At 39.6% G+C, this 19,940-nt stretch overlaps 2 protein-coding genes across 4 annotated transcripts; one reads left to right on the plus strand and one right to left on the minus strand.

The window, feature by feature from the left end:
- The first annotated feature begins 1,151 nt into the window (after positions 1–1,151).
- LOC117725124 (peptidase M20 domain-containing protein 2-like) lies at positions 1,152–5,495 on the plus strand. Its single transcript, XM_034525113.1, is given in 9 exon segments — positions 1,152–1,721; positions 2,111–2,259; positions 2,359–2,501; positions 2,995–3,149; positions 3,497–3,623; positions 3,817–3,924; positions 4,097–4,166; positions 4,168–4,267; positions 4,644–5,495. Coding segments are annotated over 8 exon segments (1,218 nt in total). The 5' UTR covers positions 1,152–1,319; the 3' UTR covers positions 4,232–4,267; positions 4,644–5,495.
- A 2,731-nt stretch (positions 5,496–8,226) lies between these two features.
- LOC117751665 (gamma-aminobutyric acid receptor subunit rho-1-like) lies at positions 8,227–19,518 on the minus strand. 3 transcript variants are annotated; one of them, XM_034563608.1, is made up of 10 exons: positions 19,403–19,518; positions 14,273–14,323; positions 14,055–14,161; positions 13,146–13,213; positions 12,741–12,964; positions 12,009–12,091; positions 11,495–11,635; positions 10,875–11,027; positions 9,479–9,675; positions 8,227–8,529 (listed from the first exon to the last, which is right to left on the minus strand). In XM_034563608.1, the coding sequence occupies exons 1-10, from the start codon at positions 19,507–19,509 to the stop codon at positions 8,227–8,229; spliced, it is 1,434 nt and encodes a 477-aa protein (XP_034419499.1). In that variant the 5' UTR covers positions 19,510–19,518. The 3 variants fall into 3 exon arrangements, with proteins under 3 accessions (XP_034419499.1, XP_034419500.1, XP_034419501.1); XM_034563609.1 differs by having other exon boundaries at positions 14,055–14,168; positions 14,281–14,323; positions 19,403–19,509; XM_034563610.1 differs by lacking the exon at positions 19,403–19,518 and adding an exon at positions 15,087–15,166.
- Positions 19,519–19,940: the final 422 nt, after the last annotated feature.

Consider the following 19,940-nt stretch of genomic DNA (forward strand, 5'->3'; position numbering starts at 1 on the left):
GGTGAAAATGTGAAACACAGCAGAATACAGATTTATTTTCACTGCTAATTAAATGCCAAACCATGTGCAGAAGGAGCCTTCTATACCAAAGAATGTCACTCTGGGTCCCTCTAGTGTGGTAATGGACGGATGGGAGAGGGAGTTTAATCCCAGCCTGCTATTACTGTCATTGCAGCACAGCACATAGGCCTGATAGAAGGCGTGTGATTCATCTTGAACAAGTTAATTTTGTTTGTCTCTGGTTATGTTCGATAGCACTTCTTACTCCAGCCTCCAAAATACAGTTTGCATATGTTAAATAAAACAGTTTCAACAAAAGCTGGACTCTAAAACCTTCACAAAGGGAGCATTTATTAGTGGTGGAATGTAACAAGTACATATTTACTCAAGTACTGTTCTTAAGTACAGTTTTGAGGTCCTTGTACTTGAATTATTTACAGTGTATGCTACTCTATGCTGCTTCTACCATTTCCCACTTCAATTTGGAGGCAAATATTGTACTTTTTATTCCACTACATTTATGTGACAGATTCAGCTATTAGTTAATTTGTATACTAAGATTGTTAACACAATATATAAACTAATAAATTATGATATAATGTTAGAGATTAAACTACTCCGCAGCATAGCTGCAATTGTGCAGTAAAACATATTTCACTTATTCTCAGTGAAGCATTGTATAGTTTTTTTCTCATTATCTTACTCTAAGCTGCATTAATGATATAGTTAAAAAAAGAGTGAAAAATACTGGGTCACTTGTGGTACCCAGTTTTGGGCAAATCTAGTACCAACCATAGGTACTGACCCAGTACTGGGTAAAGCTTACCTATTTCCCATCGTTTGACCCAGTAAAATAGGTGTCAAATAGGTGACACACACACACACACACACACACACACACACACATATATATATATATATATATATATATATATATATATATATATATATATATATACACACACACATTAGCTCATCGTCTGTAGCTGCTGCAAAACAAACACAGCTTTCAACTTTGGGTAAGGCTCCACCCACTCTTCGAACGCTGCAAACGGTCTCCAGGACAACAGATTAATTAGCCAATCGATCTGTGCACCCACAACACCAATGTGTCAAGAGGGAACTAAAACAATGATCAACCTGGCGTCACGTGTGACACCAGGTTGAGTGTTTCGGAGCGTCCCATTTTCTCTCGCTGCAAGCGCAGCGGATACAACCCGGCACTGTGCGTCCACAACCCGGCACTGTGCGTCCACAACCCGGCACTGTGCGTCCACAACCCGGCACTGTGCTTCCACAACCCGGCACTGTGCTTCCACATGGGGACGCCGCAGCAGATGAAAGACGCAGTGCAGCGGTGCATCGACGGCCATAAAGACGAGCTGCACAGCTTAAGTCGGGACATCTGGAGCCGTCCTGAACTCGCCGGAAACGAGACACACGCGCACGACAGGCTGGTCCGCTTCTTCTCTCTGGACGAGACATGGACGGTCGAAACTCACTACAGATTACCGACCGCCTTCCGGGCCAGCTGGGGTCCGGTCGGTGGCGGGGAGGGAGAGCCTCCGGTGCTCAACGTGTGCTTCCTGTGCGAGTACGACGCGCTTCCGGGTATCGGGCACGCGTGCGGTCACAACCTGATAGCAGAGGTGGGAGCAGCCGCAGCTCTGGGGCTGAAAGCTGCTTTAGAGATCCAGACTGAACTCCCTCAACCAGTGAAGGTAGCCAGATAACTGCAGGTTCATCAACAACAAACTGGAACAACACTGACAGCTCAATGGTTGTTTTTTTCAGAGCAGTCTACAGCTCTGAAGATTTACTTGTTCACAATATTTTGCCCATATAATAGTCGAAAATATATATTTTATTCTATGTAAATGCATTTATTATATATATATATATATATATATATATATATATATATATATATATATATCTCATACAACAAATTATATATTATATATATATATAATTAGTTTTTACTAATTACTAATATATAATTAGTTTTATTTTCACCTTATTTGTGACTTATTTGTCCAGTGAGGCTGACTGACACATATGAGCTGATGTGATGATGTCAAATGACTGAATTCAACACTTTTTATGCCAGATAATAGTTCTGGGAACTCCTGCAGAGGAAGCTATAGGAGGAAAGATTGACTTGATCGAGGCAGAAGCCTTCGCAGACGTCGACCTCGTCTTCATGGCTCACCCGGCTCAGCAAGACGTGTCATTCCTGTCCTGTGTCGCACTCGATGAGTACGTTTCTGTGTTCAGCATTTATTGATCCACAACTTGCCCCTTTTAACCTCTCGGTATTTCAGATCACACTTAAGCTGCTACGTTGATGTTACACAGGGTGTCAGTGAAGTACCACGGGAAGGCATCTCATGCCTCTGCATATCCTTGGGAGGGAGTGAACGCCCTGGATGCTGCTGTGCTGGCCTACAACAATCTCTCTGCACTCAGACAGCAGCTCAAGCCAGAGTGGAGGCTTCACGGTGAGGAACAGGCAGATACTGTGATCAACTGAGCTTCAACATTCATTCAAAACAATCTCACCTCAATGTCCATTTATTTATTCAGCACATTTTTATTGTACTAAGAAATGGACTGGGAAAACTCTGTCTGCTGTTGAAGAATGTGACATGTGTTGGGTGACGCTTGAGGTGCATTTTCAGAGTTCAAAATGAATGCTAAAAAACGAGCATTGCAATGCAAACTTGTACCTACTTTGTGTGGTCTTCATATTACGGGGAAGTTAAACACTAACAGTTGAACACTAATTCAATGAGGATAGCAACCATAGGATATCTATGTTAGGCAATTTCTGCAATTTCTGCAATATATTTTTATTTCCCTTTAATAAGGGATGGGCTGTTTTCCCTCTGATGGTATTTAGAAATGACACACAGTCCAACCTGGCTAACATGTGCAATAGTTCAGTGTTGAATCCCATCTCATCCTCTATTGTTTCCATCTTCTCCACTAAAGGTATCATCAAACACGGAGGGGAGAAGCCCAACATTATCCCTGCCTACACTGAATTAGAGTTTTATCTGCGCACTCCGCGGGTTAAGGATCTTTGTGACCTGAAGGCTAAAGCAGAGGCTTGCTTCAGGGCAGCTGCTGTTGCCACCGGCTGCCAAGTAAGCTATACCTACAAATGTTGTCTTCTCTCTAGCAGCAATGTAAGAACCAACAGTGTATGTCGATATAACTGAGCAATGCAACGCCACCAGAGTTGACTCTTCTGTTATATAACATCGCCCTTTTTATCATAGCCCTGTAATTATGCTCCGAGTGTTGTTCTACTGTAACATAAGTCACTGCTCTCTTCAGGCTGCTTTTCTCCTCATTCTGCACTTGCTTCAGGCAAGTGCAGACTGAGGAGAAAAAACTCGGATAACAGAGCATGCATGGTGTTCCATATTCTGTTGATGTATTATAGTAATTTTTCGTTTTATGAATGACTGCCTACTTGTGTTTCCTTCAGGTGGAGATAATCTACCCAAGCCACGGCTATTGTAACATTCTGCCTAATGCCACACTGGCAAGCCTGTATGAAAATAATGGAAGAGCTTTGGGGATTCAGTTTCAAGAGCAGTCCGCTGACTTCTGTGGTATGTGAATATAAAAAGAATTACAGAAACAGACATGATTTACACTTGAGAATATCTTTTTTTACCTGCTCTGTGCAGAATACATGTGAAGAAGTATGACGGCAGAACAGCAATTTCCACAGATAGTCTTTATTGTTGTTCACTTAATCACCAAAGAATCGTCATCGCAGAGTATTTTTTATATATTTGGCAGGTTCTACAGACTTTGGCAACGTATCATTCACAGTCCCCGGTATCCATCCTTTTTTCTACATCTGCACCGACGCGTTTAACCACACAGAGGAATACGCCGAAGCTGCAGGTACCGCAGCACTGGGAGCAGATGTTGTTTCTTGTGATGAAATTGGATTGTACTACGATCAGACGATTTCAGACATCATCATCATCAACTTTCCAGGTCACTTGGTTTGTCTGTTAAGTTTGTATTTGCTTAGATGTTAAATGTTCCTCCTCTGCTCTTTCCCCTGTGCCAGGAGCTGAAGAGGCCCAGTTGTTCACCCTGAGGACAGCCAAAGCCCTGGCTATGACAGCTGTAGATGTAGTGTGCTGCTCTGCTCTGGCAAGTGAGGGAGGACTTCAGCCTGGCCAAGCTGAAGCAGGAGAAATAACTCCAAGGCAGCGATACAGACTTGACAGCTCCATAAATACAATTATCCATCCATCCATCCATCCATTTTCAATACCGCTTATCCTCATTAGGGTCGCGGGGGCGCTGGAGCCTATCCCAGCTGACATAGGGCGAAGGCAGGGGACACCCTGGACAGGCCGCCAGTCCATCGAGGGCACATGTAGGGACATACAACCATTCACTCTCACACCTATGGGCAATTTAGAGATCAATTAACCTGCAGCATGTCTTTGGACTGTGGGAGGAAGCCGGAGAGCCCGGAGAGAACCCACGCTGCCACGGGGAGAACATGCAAACTCCACACAGAAGGACCGCTCCGACCGGGAATTGAACCCGCGGCCCTGTTGCTGTGAGGCGACAGTGCTAGCCACTACACCACCGTGCAGCCCTAAATACAATTACTTATATAATAATGATAGGATGTTTTATATATGGTTAAGGTTAAAGGACAGAACCGTAAAACTACAACTCCAGTGTGGTGTTCAATATTTTCGACAACGGGGCCTCCCGGAGTAGCTCAGATAGCACCTTCATTCTGTTTCCAAGGTTCACAATCTTGGGAACCCATTTGTGTGGTTCCAGGAACTGAAAAAATGGTTACGTTTGCACTTTGAAATGATAACATATTTTAAATTTTAAATAGAAGGTACAATTACGTGCTTATGTGAAGCCAAGAAGTGTAAGCACGTTAGTACGTTGTAATTATCATTTAATCATCTTTTCTAGTTTTTAGCCGTGACTCTGGGGATGGTGAAGTCTGCTGCTTGTTTGGTCCACTTTGGTCCAGACTGAAATATTTCAACAGCTGGATGACTGAAGATGAAATTGTGTACACGTTCATGCTGATTATAAAACCTGGCCTTTACTCCAGCGCCACCATGAGGTTTACATTTTTGATTTTGTTTTTTTATCTCTCAACAACTTTTGGATGGATTTCTGTCCAAAGTTGAATATGTCTAATAATATGGTTTATGACTAAAATTTCTGCAAAACTAATCACATTCATATAATCATCAGCTGTATTTCTCATTTAGTACTGATTAACAAATGTTGGCATGCTAAACTAAGATGTCTTAGCATTTATGGCAAACCACCACATATTATTATTATTATTATTTAGCTGACAACGAAAAGTATAAACTAAAGTGTGTGTATAAAAAAAATATATAATTGTACCCCAAAGCGCCTACAAATATGCAATTAAACTGTATAGCTTCATACTGTGTACTTCTGCATTGCATTAACCTGACAAATAATGTTTACAATTTATGTTGCAGATGTATTATAATTAATTAAACTATCATGCATCATATCAGAATTGAAAGCTCCACCTTGAACATGGTTAAGTAAATTGCGCAGTAAATTGAGACTGTCTCACTTTCACTTTTCACTTGAAGTAAACATTTGACTGCAGGGCGTTTTACTGTGCATTAGTAATAGTTTAACTATTAGTGTATCATTTTAATTCAGAAGATTTTAAGTAGCCTACTACTTCTATCAACATTCCCAGTGTGCGAACGGGTGGAAAGTAAAGCAAGACGGCATTTGCCCGGGCTCCCAGACTTCTAAATCCACTTTTGACAAACACACAGTCGCTGTTTCCTACGGTCAGAAACTTTGGTGAAATACACTTAGCCGAGGTAATTCTAGCAGTATTAATTGCTTTCTATGACATAACCACTGCAGTTTTAAAGTAGAGCGTGGATTTAATTAGCAGAGGTATTTTGCTAGCAGTAATATTATTAGTGGCTTACTCAACATATAAAAACATGGATGAATGCACACTGGTTCAATTCTGCTTTCAGTTGGATTTCCGTTTGTGTTGGCCCCAATGCAGGGAAGTGAAGAGGAGTGTGACTGTAACTTTAATTATCCTGCATCCTTGACACATATTCAGCATCCAGCAGAAAAAGTGAATTGCAGAGCTGCTATCTACAAAAGCCAGCTGCAGAGGACATGCTCGACTCAGTCTGCAGAGCCCTGAAGCCTGCCCCCCCTGCCTGACAGAGCACTTGTTTATTAATGTAGAATGTGTCGTGACAAATTTTGACCGAGCACTCGCTTGGGTCCCCAGCAATACTACCATCAAGTGTGAAGTAGATCGGATGAACAGTTTTTGAGATATGCGAAGGACAAACCCAAATACATACATAGATACATACAAAGGCACACAGACAGAAAGAGATTCCTTGCTTTATAATTATATGTAATTTCCACTCATGACTTTTTATTCATTTAGATTCCCAGGCATGCCTTCACCAGCACACAGGTTGATTCAAAACCTTGGCTTCCCTTGAGAGGTCACAGATGTGGTGGCACATCAGGTTCTGGGCGTCTTTAGATGCGTTATCCTTTTCATGTCTTTTATCTGCAGGGATGCATTTGTTGAGTTTTTTTGAGGGATGACGATGCACAAAGTTTGAATTGTCAACTTTCCCTTTGGGGACGTTACTTTGACACAAAGAAAAGGAAAAAAATAAAAAGGAAAAAACATTCTTCAATGTAATCCACACATTTGGCTGGGAGCAATCTGAAAATTGGCCGACTATATCCCTTTAAGACACTTGTGAGCAGATAATGGTATTACAGAATATGCAGTTTATATGATTTGGTATGAAAGCTCATCAGCAAATCTGTTCAATAGAAAGGGGAGCGATCCTGCAGCTGGTGGCAATCCAATGTCTGATAACTGTGAAATCCTATTCTCCAGCACTGTTTAAATATTCTTTATGAAAGAGCAGGGAAATCAGATGAAAATTTGGTACCGAGACTTCAGAGGTCGTACCAGAAAAAATGTTTTAGCAGATTTTAATTGATGTCTTCAGAAGCAATATTCAGATAAAGCAATATTCAGCCATGCATCTCAATCCATTTATATTTGTACATCCTAAATGTTTTTGAGCTCTGCTCAAATAATGTTCACATATACAGAAAAAACATAACATTTATTAAACATTTTTCCCATATATAACATTTTTCCAGAGTTTCACTTAACATTTATATGTTCGCTCATTAAATTGTTAGAAACTACCAAAAGATATTTTTATAAAGTATAAAGTTGTTTTAAGCTGAAAAAGACAATCAAACTAGCAACTAACAGGTTGAACCTCAAAGCCCCACAACACCAAACAGAGGAGATGAGCTTCAGTTGTATAAAAAGAAAAAGAGAAAAGGAGACATTTTTAAAAAGTGCATACCATGATCCGTGTTTTTGATTTAATTAACATATATTTTTACAATTGTGTTTTTAATAGACAGGCATTTTTTTTGCCTTTTTACTGAACTTGATCAAATCACAAATGCAATGCAGTAAGTAGCTTCAGAGCAAAACAATCGCATTGATACAAAGATCACAAGAATATGTAATACATACTGAGTCGTACTAACGTGCTGAAAAAGAAAAAGAAAATTTAAAAAATAATGAGATTTGTTTTCTCAGATAAGAGGTTTGATACCACTAATAATCTAACTTTCCACCAGAAAGCAAATAAGCCAAACTATTTCTTAAAGTATTTTTAGTTTGCCATTGATTGTCAAGTATAGTTCATATGTAAAAGAGAAGGAATCTGTCCATGCTCTGGCAATGTCAGAAATCCGTTTTCAGTTCACATTTTCGGTTTTGAAATGTGGTCAAAGACTCACTGCATCGGGAACTGAAATGGCTCTGACACACAAAGTTAAGGTTAATATATCTCTGTGCGGTCAGTCTAAACATCTTTCTATCAACAGCATTATAGTTACAACATGAACATTTGATCCATTGACAAAACCAGCGATGACAATGATTGTCCTGTTTGTCAGTAGCTCATTTATAAACTCTTCAGTTTTAAGTGGCTGGGTTGAGAAGGCAATGGTCACCAATCTGTCAGAGGTCCCCATGCATCTTAACAGCAGTTTCTGTCTATAAAGCATCATATTCAATGTTTTATTTTCCTGCTCTTTCACAACTCCTGGAGTCTATTTCCTCATTCCGGGTTACGAGTAGATGGACCAATAGATGATGTTAAAGAGGATGTACGCTCCAGGGAACAAAACCCTTGAGTACTTGTCTATGGCGTGGGTGTCTATCCAGATGTTCACGTAGCCTCTGGATGGCCTAACCTGGCCTGTGATCTGCGGGTCATTCAGGGAAACCTGGGACAACATTCGATCCTGGCGACCGCCGTTCTCTGGCATCCCATAATTCCCTGTGGTGTTGACATCCATGGAACCGTAGCCTGTGATCTGGGGGTCGATCATCATCTCGTCTGGGTTGCCAATGCCGCATGTACACGGCAGCTAGAAGGGCATAAAGGAAACAAAGTCATTTTTACACTTTGTAATCTATTTATTGTATACACTGTTTTCTGTAAAGTCATACATTAAAACAAGATTATAAATACACTAGTTTGGTAAATGTTTAGCATTTTTATGCACACTTAGGGCCTTTAAATAGCTTCTGCATGAAACATTTGAGGAAGGATGTTTGTGCTAGAAATGTTCCTCGGGGTATGTGGGCAATTTGGCTCCATATGTTGCAGCATTTGGCAGATGAAGAATAGTAATATAGTACACAAGCTGTAGTCCCAGAAATAATTTGCCATAGCCTCGAGAGCCGTTAAAAGTGAGCCAATTTAGAAAAAATATTTATCTGTTTATTGGAAACGTGCATTAAGTATTAATGAATGTTTCTAGGTGTTTACAATTATATTAATGTGTAAAATATGTAAATGTAAAATCAAGTCAGCCTTGTCCAATGTTGACTTAGAGAGAGCTATAAATGTGTCTGGTCCATTTCCCTTGCTTTTAATGAGAACATATTATATGCAGCTATTATAGGGTGTAACTAGAGTTTTTATCAGTTAACAGTTTAAGGAAATTCAAATCATCCCATAGGGAGATGTAAATCATATGAGCTTCATTGTAAATTAGATTTTTTAGTTTGAATATTAAGTAATTTGATTTCCCTGCTAAACCACTTAGAACTGTAACAGTCACAATGTCCTCTGCACAGATCCAAATCTATGTGGCGAAGAAAATGTTTGTTTCACAGTTAAACGGTCGGAATTAATATTTTATAAAAACACAACAGTGTTTACTTGTTTATTGAGAAAGAGTAGATCATACATTTATTATTTACATCCTGTATGAAAAGAAATGTGATTTTTTTTTTTTTCAGAGGTTAACTGTGTTTTTAACTGCAGGCGAAGAACAACCACAAAGAGAAGTCACATTAAATAACACTTACTCTCTCCCTCAGTTTCCTCTCTTTCCTCTCCTGTACGGTGGAGAGGTAGTTGACTGCCGCGTACTCTATCACCGACAGGAAGACAAAGACAAAACTGACCCAGAGGTAAATATCCACTGCCTTGATGTAGGAGACCCGCGGCATGGAGGCATTGACCCCGGTAATGATGGTGGACATGGTCAGCACTGTGGTGATGCCTTGAGTGAAAAACACAAACAGTTTAGTTATGCTAGTGAAGCTAAAACCTATCATAGTTAGGGCTGTGCATGAGAAATGTATATTCTGTTTCATTTTGTGACCGACTTATTGAATGACTTGCTCAGTACACAAAAACCTGAAGGTCGGAACCCATTTAAGATTCATGGGGAGAATATAAAGGGTCAGCAGATGTTCAATAGATTGAGGACAAAACGAGAATAATTATTCTCCCGATTTTTCTCTAATCTTGGCTTTATTCTCGTGAAATAAGTATTTACCTCCTCAGTCCAATGAGAATGGTTTTAAATATACAACCAGGAATGGAAAATCACTCACAGCTACTTTAATCTACCCATAGCTCAGAAAACCTGTGACAGGTTGCTTCAGTTTGAACAGATACTGTCACATTTTGCAAAATATGTTAATTTACTTTCTTGCTTGCAGTTACATGTGAAGATTGATTCCACTCTCACGTCTGCAGATTAGATATGAAGCGTCAGCCAGCAGCCAGTTAGCTTAGCTCAGCCCAATGACTGAAAACAAGAGAAAATAGCTGGCCCTGCTCTGTCCAAAAGGTACAAAACATACCAGCACTTCTAAAGATCATTCATTCTAATGTTATATATTGTTTAATTCTTATATTAAACAATATAAGAATTAAGTGTAAAAAGTGTGGTTTTATGTGCCGGATGAGAGCCTGGAAAGCTGTTTCCTTTTCTCTGCTTTCTGTCTTTAGCGAAGCTTGGCTAACCACCTCCTGGAAAGCTCACTAATTATAATTGTATATCTCATTCGATTTAGTGTAAAAAAAACAATTTGCAGTTTTACAGGTTTTGTGCCCGTCTTGGCCCGGGACTAGTAACTTCCTGGAATCTCATCTAGTTGCCTGGCAACACAATGAGACATGATTAATGAGCTTGACATTCCGGTTTTGTTCCCTTTGGACAGACCCAGACTAGTTGTTTCCTCCTGTTTCCAGTCTTCATGCTAAGCTAGGCTACCGTACCTTTACGGTAGAGTTGAGACTGATGTTGATCTTCTCATTTAACTCTCGGGAAGAAAACAGTATAGAGACTTTCCCCAAATGTGTGTTCACTAAGAGGTTGGGAACCACTGCACCCAGTCTTTTAGTCACCCACGTTTTTATTTCTCATACTAAATAATCGTTGGCCGTGCCCCGTAAAGGACACTATCCTACCTAGTGGCACCCTGGCAGGGACGGCCCGGCGGTCAATCCAGAAGGAAACCCAGGACAGCATGACCATCAGAGTAGCGGGGAAGTAGGTCTGCAGCAGGAAGAAGAAGATGTGGCGCCGCAGGGTGAAGTGGATGTACAAACGATTGTACCAGCCTGGGAAGAAGAAATATCACCATTACATTGTCATATGTTAGCTGCTGATACACTGTACAAACACTCAAAGCCGAGGTTCCCAGCTATTGTGGCAGTGAGAGATAAGACGGAAAATCCTTTATGTGCTTGAGGGTGCTCTCGGGAGCTAGAAAGTGACATGTGGTTATAGGATGCTGCAGGGCTCACAGTGGCTTTCCAGCAGAGTACAAGTGGTTGGCAGTAGTTTGATTGAGTTTGTTTCGCTGGAAGGATTCAATATTAGTTCATTATTCTTGGTGTGACGTTCAAAGGACATTTAAGGAAGACTTAATCTTTTAGTTGAAAAAGTCTTATGAAATAAAATGATATTCATTAAAGTTGTAATTCAATTGTGATCTAGATGTTCCATGCATGATGGACTATTTGCATATTCAGTTCAGTTTACAGTTCAGTAAGGAAGGAAGTGCTTGTGTTGTGGATTACAGTACCTGTGCTGCTGTAGAAAGCCAGCTTGGTGGTGGTGTGAAATTTCTGAATGAGGAACTGGGACAGAGATATTCTGTCGTCCGTGTTCAGGGATTCGTTGCCTTTCTTCCAGTACAACATCAGGTCGTCGTCTGTGTATGCATCTGCAGGGGAAAGAAGTCAATGTAAGCAAATCAAGATTTAGTATGAACTTTGTTGGATGTTAATGTGAACAAAATGTGTGACAATTTAACAAGACATACATTTTTTTTTACTATCACTGAACGGTAATAGCTATTGGAATGTTATGGCATGATATATCTGAGATTTCATGAGATATCTGGTGAGCAAACTGGACATTTTGGCACAAAAAAAGCTTACAGACTATCCACAAAATGGAAATGGAAAAAACGTGTGTATGTGTTCAGTAGCCTATACGTGTGAAAAGCATGTCACGTCGATAGCACTAGAGGAAAGGTCAAAGATGTTGAATCCATACTCTGGAAAACATTAATACTTTTTTCCATTTCCACTTACAGCTCTCGATCTCCAGCGAGCAGGTTTGAGTGTCCAGAGGGAAGCGACTGAGGTCCATGTTGCACATGGCGGTGACAGTGACTCTGCCGGGAAGACAGACCCAAAGGAAAACAACCACTGTAATTCAACTTCCTCAAGTAACAGTATAGGCTGATATGTTAGTCGACCCAAAACAAAAGATTAGTTTTTCATTGATTTTTGTTGGTATGCTATTCTATTTCAGCAGTGATGTTTAACCCTCCTCATCACGTGGCCTCACCACATTCTTTGTATATAACATCTTTTTATATATATTTCCTGATTAAATAACAGTTCAGAAGTCCCTGCAGTAAATTGACAAAAGTCACACAGCATTTGTCATTCTCCTCTGATAACTTGACATATTTGTTTGCTACACTGATTGCAAATTATAGCAAATGAGACAGACATGTTATTATTCCACAAAATGCATCACCTGCTGTGAAAATCATCAAAGTAAATCATCAAGGAACTTTAGCATTTCTAATTACTGGTATTTGATCTTTTTATGTAAAAACAAATTCTGTCGTGATGTTTTTCTTCTTTTTTTTTGCAGTACGTGAAAATAAACCTTCACCAATGCTTTATATTTTAGTGATGAATGACCAATATCTTTATTTTAAAAGGTCTTTTTATAGATAAACAAACATCTAGATCTCCTTGTCTGACTTGAGTCCTCCTTGGCTAAGTTAAGACTCCTCTCCATGTGTTTACCTGAGGCTGTAGAGGACGTTGCCGTCAGGGTAAACCCTCAGCATGACGTTATCGGTGGTGGTGTCGTGGATAAAAGAGCGCTTGGAGTGGACAAAGAACATGTCAGGAACCCAAATCTTCTTCACCAGGCGACTGTCAAAAGTCATGCTCTGGTTGTTGGTGCTCGGGAAAGACAGACGCTCGTCCTTCCAGTAGTGACGCAGGTACAGTGTCATGGTGAAGTCCTATAGCCCAACAGATTGCTAATATTAATCACCGGTTTATCTTTTACATTCCATTGTGTTTTATTATCATATATTTTTAAAGTAAAATCTGAGTAACTCTACCATTCAAATGAATGTAGTGGAATAAAAGTATGGTGTTTTATATTATAAATACCAACAGGTATTCATACTTCATACTTACCATATCCACCTCAGAGATGGTGTCCAGACTTTCAACCTGAACATCCACTCCAACGGGAATTGGAGGACCTGAAAGAAAATGGACTTGTGTCAAAAATGGATAAAATAAAAAATGTAAAGTGTTTTGTCACTGCATAGAAGCTTGTTGAGCTCTGCCTGATTTTGGATGTGACAGTGGGTGAAACAGTCAAGGTGACCATAAGGGGCTGTTTGAACCTTTTGTTTTGAAAATCACGTTTAGAAAAAGAACAATGACTCATACAAATGTAGAGCAACTGATGTGTCGGTCTGGCTCGGATTCGACTTTTGACCTATTTCAGCCTTTCTACTCTGCATCATCATCCACCAATAGTACACAAATACAATTAGGTCACATTAATGGATCAAAGATGATGCAGCGGTGGATGGAATCAAGCTCTCTTTTCCACTTCCAGCTGAGACACGCTTGATGTATGAATTCAAACACAGCGTCACTTGGTCTGTTTTCAGCAGCAGATTGTCAAAGTAGTCGTGGTCAACAATGTGTCATGGCTGATTTCTTTGTACTTAAATACAGCTCTCATGTTTTTTAAATTGACAAAAGAATATATAAAAACAGCTAAAATGATTATTAATACATATTTCCTTACAATCTTCTCGTAAAAACAAAAGCCTGTGTGCCTTTTTGACATCAAATCCCTTTCAATAAGTTAATTAAACCTTAAGTTATGTAAAGAACTGTGCTGCAGTTGGAAACCCCAGCACAGCTTGCATTGATTGTGTCATTAAGATCTCCAAGTGTTTAATGGTCTCTAACCAATGACCGCTGCACAGATCTTTTCCTGAGCATGTGTAGCGTGCACTCAACACTTCTGAGCTACAAATAAAACCCTTTTGTTTAAAAGCACTGAAGTAAGATTCATTTTTTGACCTCCGAATGCTGGCCTCATGGTGAAATCATGGTCGTCAATTCTCAGGAGTTGCTCAGATTTTGTCATCAGAGATTTTGTCATGTCTGGACTTCGCTTGTAAATTGGGCTGGAAAACAAAAAAAGAAAGCCGTGTGGTCACAATGAGCCTTCAGGGGTTTGGTGAGTCCAAATGAACTCGCCAAAGATTTAAAACAACTTTGACACAAAAAAAACTCACTTTCCAGATCTGGGACCTCCATCTCCATCCATACTGGTCTCTCTTCGTGACCTGATAAGTTCACAACAGTAAAAAATAAATGAGACCCTTTGTCACAAGGCGGCAATATTATACAAAGTAGTTGAGTTGCTGAGCTTTTATAGTCATATAATTAAATTATTTTACGATGTTAAACTTAATATCTTTGGGTTTGGGGCTGTTGGTTGGAAAAAAACATTCAACTTAAATCTTGTTTTATGAGAAATTATACTCGTCACTGTAGATTTAATTGAAGATTATATCAATTAAATGAGAAAGTAATCTGCAGGTTCATTAATAATTCAAATGATTACCTCCGGCTTTAAATTAGAAAGAAATGATAACGCCCATAAATGTACATGGTTTTAGAGTAGGTACAATAGTGGACCATAATTTGGCCTTTTCCTTGTTTCGATGCTTCTCACTTCCTTAGAAGGTGTACATCCGGACACATCACACATTTTATCCACAAACCGCAACATGTTCAAAAGAGCATTTCCTCATCACATCTGATTTAGAGGAATCCAGCTCTTCTCTGGTGTCACTTTTCAAGAGGGTTGTCTCTATATACTTGTCTTTTAGGCAGCCTTTTCAGAGAGAGGAAAAAAAAAAAGATTTCCTAAAACCCTAAAATGGATTATTAGAGTAGAGCATGCTGTGACAGACAGGGACAAATCCCTATGCCTATCCCTATACATGCATTAAGGAAATACCACAGAGGGAGGGGGGAGAGAGATGAACGGTGTCCATGAAAAGAAAAGAATTGCTAAATGAAACGGTAAGACGGGGGTTTCTATGGCTAGCTGCAGAGCTCTGATGGGCAATGGGTGCTACTCGTCTGTGTCCATCCAGCAGCTGGTCCCTAATCCTCTTGGCAGAAATGCTTCTCCAATCCCCCTCTGCCTGCCTCCGCCACACAGCAGATCGCCTGTCTGCTGGCTGTTTCTGCTCTGCAGCTCGGACCTGCATGCCGACATCACTGCAGGAGCTGCATCAGGGTTGATGGCCAGATTACTCTAGAGATCACTCTGGACACATGAATGTATGCAGAGAGCATGGCAGAACAAACTGGAGTAGTGACAAAGGGATTTAAAGTATATAGGCTGCCTGGGCACGGATATAAAAGATGAAAAGGGTGTAATGTTTTGATTGTATGGGTTTTTAAAAACTTATTTTAATACAATCATGGTGGTGGAAAGTAACTCAAGTACAATTTTGAGGTACTTGTGCTTTATTGGAGTATTTCCATTTTATGCTACTTTATGTTTTTTATTCCAACATTAGCTATCTAACAAGTTACTAAATAGTTACTTTGCAGATTCTTGAGATAACTTGAGATTATGAATGGAAGACTTGTACTTATCCACTGTGACACTGACAATTTCACTTACAGTTGGGGTTGCTTAGGATCTTCAAAAATATTTGTTGTAATCGTTTTTGAAATTCTTTAAAAAGCCCCACAGCAATCAATAAATTAAATGCTCTGACAAAGACAAATCTGTAGCCACTGCGGGACTGTAACCGTCCAATCTGATTGGCCAGGCTACCTGCCTGTCTACCTGCACACATTCTGCTTGTGCATTCATTGGCTGTCATCCGGAGGCTTCCACAGACTGCTAGATTTACATCTGTAAGTACTAATAATAGCCATGTCCGTTGTTTACTTTCAATAAAATAAATGTACGATTGATCTAAATTGGGCTTGTTACAACTAGCAGGATTCGCGGTTTTTATTCTCTATTACTGGATTTAGCTGTAAATAAAATGACCAGGATCGTATTTCATCACAATTGAAACATTGTAATATAAATTGTAATATGTAATATTGCATTGTAAAAAAAACTTACAGAGTATCTTTGGTTAAAGGCTAGCCGTGTCTAACTTACCAGCTATCTTGTTTTGACTCACCTGCTTTAGCGTTAGCTGTGTAGTTATAGTTGACTGTTGGTTATTGTTTATTTTATGTGATAAATGCACATTTAACATTTGTCTCATTGTTATATAGTTACGGCATTAAAAATAAATAAATAAATATATATATATATATAAAGAAAAAGAAAAATCAACAAGTAAGATTTCGGCCAATATAAGACCGTTAACAAATCTCAAGAAGGGTTCACTGGTAAAGAGGACAAACGTAAAAGTTGAACAGCTGAACAGCTGAACGTGCGTTATCTGCACAACAGTCATTCCTCACAAAAAAAAAATCTCACAAAACTGCTCAGTGTAGTAAGAATGATGGAGAATTGTCACTCAGTCACCAAAACCCACGCTTTAGATGTGGAGGTGTGAAAGAAAAGCAAAAGTATAGGGAAATCAGAAATGTCTCAATAATCATCAATCCACCATTCAAAATGATCCTTTAAACCTCATGAGGGGTTTTCTCCTCAGATATTGTCTTGTGTAGGACTGCTATCCTACACGTATCCCCCTCTCTGCTTCCTTCACTAGGCAGCAAACAAAGGAGATTGTAAGTAATAGTAATATAGTGAAAACTCCCACTGCATACGCCAGCAGCATCCAGCCGCTTTCTCAATTTCGCAACTCAGAGAGAAGAGGAGTGGTGTGATGAGAAACAGGGAGAGGAAATGGTGGACTTCTGCATCACTATATGTTTTCCTCCTGCTGGAATAGGAATGAAAGATTTTCATTTGGTTTGTAGGTGGGAGGACGTTTAACTGGTTGGGGGGGAAACAACTGCTGTGATAACAAGGCAACACTGGTGTTCAGAGATTACAATGCAGCTTTGAGCCACTTGTGCTTTCTGTCTTTTGAAGATTTTCTACAGATGATTACGATTGTGCTCCTCTTATACTTAATGATGATCTTAGTCACCTTAGGGCTGAGATGATCACTTTAAATGAAGATTGTTTGGTTTAAAAAGACAGCTTGAACTCTTTATCACCTATTCAATAAAATCAGATCTGCCCTGTCAAGTGCTCTGAAGAACCCGCAAGTATGTAACGTCAAACCCATTTATTTCACTCAAATGGATGAGAATCTTAATAGCAGATTGCTGTTGGACGTCTCCTCTGTTCTATAAGTAACAACAGTTACAGCATGTCAAGTGATACTGTATCTAAAGGCAGAGGGATTATATGATTTGACAGGGTTTGCTGAGTAAATTAAGTGGATGCAAATTATTCAACGCAGATTGCATCATGAGGGGTACGGCGCTGTACTTTCCCTGCTTGGGAAAATCTTATCACGTCCCACTGGAGGACCTCAGGATATATTTGAGCTATTTGTGTTTGCAGATATAAATGGTGTAAAAAGGTCCAGTCTATGCTGGTTATTTGTGGGATTCTTTGAACGGACAATTTGCATTTTTCTGCAAATTTCTTATGTCAAATTAATGTACGCGTTTTGAATCTAAAAGCACTGACTTTGTACTACAGCTGAGAAGATTAGTCGATTAATCAATTAGTAGATTGACAAAATGAATCAGCAAATATTTGGACGACAGAAAACATGTGTTGGTTCCATCTGATCAAATTTTCTTTGTCTTTTGTGAGAGTATATTGATTATCATTAGTCTGTTGTTTGGTTAAAACAAGACATTTGGACACATCAATTTGGGCTTTAGCAAAGCGTGAAGGGTATTTTCTAAATGTTTTGACATTTTATTAACAACAAAAAACCTAGACATTTATCAGTAATGACAATAATCATTAGTTGCAGCCTCACTGAGATATTTTTCTGCTCACAGCACTTGCCAGGTGGCCAAAGCCATCTGAGGGTGTTATTTAAAATATTTCTGTAAACATTCATCTTTTGAATACCTCACAGTTGTTTTTTATGCTTCAAACGTGGCTCCAAAGGTAACTGACTCACTGAAATCATTACATTTGCATTTCTATTGTACGTCAAACTAAGATGCTTTATTGTGTTTTGTACAGTGAAAGTCAGATTTCTTCCGCTGCAAGTATGTGAAGCTGCATCTCTACATACTGCTCCCTACACTTAACAGCCATGATAAAACTTATAATATTAGAGTTAAAATAATTTGTCCATTGACAGAATTTTCTTTTTTTAATAATCAATATTTTCTTCCATATAATCTGTCAATTATATTCCGTATTCTGTTTCTAGCTTCTTAAATGTGAATATTTGCTGGTTTTCTTTGGGTTTGGGACTGCTGGTCGGACTAAACAAGGTATTGTAAGATGCCACTTATGGAGCTGGTCATGTTTTTGTTACATTTTATAAACCAAAAGATTAATCGGGGAAATAATCAGAAAATTCAGAAATTGTGAAATTAATTTGTGCTTGCATCCTTTTGTACACAGCAGTATTGAATATTTCTGACAATTGTGCTATGTAGTTAAGAACCTTTCTCAATACCCATTTATACACAAAATACTCATTTCATATAATTTTATCATACTTCATTACGTGCCCCAAATTGAACTGAAACATGAAAATAATGATCCATTTTAAATAACCAGCATCAAGCTATCAGCATGTCTAATGTTTCAAAGATGCCAATAGCTTGTTTTATAGTGCAAATGTCGCATTTCTTCTCAAGATATGTCAGACCTCCACATACTGCTCGCTGCACTAAACAGCAGTGATACAACTTTTCATGAACAAACATATTCAAACCTTTCTATTTTAATCCCTTCCAATGTTGAAGCCAATTCAATCGATAATGTGATTATCGATTGATGTGCTTTAACGAATCCCAGATCTAGTTCAGTCGCTGACTAAATCATCTAATCCATAGGATGCATTAACAAGGCAGCAATTAGCCTAAATAGTCACCTGGAAATGACATTGGCTACAACTACTGCCAGTCAATAACTGGCTTGTAGCATTTGTGGGGCAAGAGAACACAACATTCACTAGTGCATAAATAGAAGTGGGGATTTAGGTCTCCCTCTCTCTCTGCTCTCCAATCTGCCGTCTGAATAAGGGTTAGGGATCAGCACAGGTGACACAGGAAACACTGGACAACATTGTGTAAACCTCAAAAAACATCTCTAAGAACACAATGAAGCTCTTATGGGGAACAGAGCTGTAACAAAAGAATGTGTGCAACAAATTCATCCATTTAACACTGGCAAACATACTGTTGAGACAATCCAGTGTGAGTGACTCCTTTGACATTACCTGCTCTGCTTGTAGGTCTCCAGCTTGTTACCCCTCGACTGGGGAATCCTCCCAGCTGCACCTGCGAGCCAAACACAGAAGAGAACAAGGACAGCATCCACCTGCATGGTTCACATTCCCCAGAGGACGGACCTCTCCTGTCAGTCAGAATCTGCTCCCCTCAAGGGTTCGGATCACTCTGCCTTGCTGAGACATTCCCTTCTCCAGCGCTGGAGCAGATGAGAGGGACGAAAAACAGCAGCGGCAGCCACACTGAGCTATTCTACGGCCTGAGTGGAAAACATCCTACGGTGTTTAATCTCCACAGTGGGAAAAGCAATTTTGACTAAACCCATAAATCCTTGAGCGTCAGATGGTACAGATTTGATCCCTCCAGCGGCGGATGTGCCTGCCTCTCTGTGCTCTGCTCTGCTCTGATATCCTGCACTCTGATGTGCTCTTCTTCAGTTTGCACCGCCCAGAAACACCAATTCTCACAACGATGCGGTGCATTCATTTGTAAGGTCAATGGTTTAGAGATGCAGATTCACAGAGGCTG

This window comes from Cyclopterus lumpus, chromosome 22, assembly GCF_009769545.1.
Source record: "Cyclopterus lumpus isolate fCycLum1 chromosome 22, fCycLum1.pri, whole genome shotgun sequence".
NCBI classification, from domain to species: domain Eukaryota; kingdom Metazoa; phylum Chordata; class Actinopteri; order Perciformes; family Cyclopteridae; genus Cyclopterus; species Cyclopterus lumpus.

What these genes read in the sequence shown, in the direction of transcription:
- LOC117751665 (XM_034563608.1), bottom strand. Translation starts at nt 19,509, where the DNA reads ATGCAGGTGGATGCTGTCCTTGTTCTCTTCTGTGTTTGGCTCGCAGGT. An exon ending in CCCTGCCAGGGTGCCACTAG is followed by an intron (nt 9,676 to 10,874) that starts GTAGGATAGTGT and finishes TTTTCACTCAAG; the next exon opens with GCATCACCACAGTGCTGACC. An exon ending in AGAGGAAACTGAGGGAGAGA is followed by an intron (nt 8,530 to 9,478) that starts GTAAGTGTTATT and finishes ATGCCCTTCTAG; the next exon opens with CTGCCGTGTACATGCGGCAT.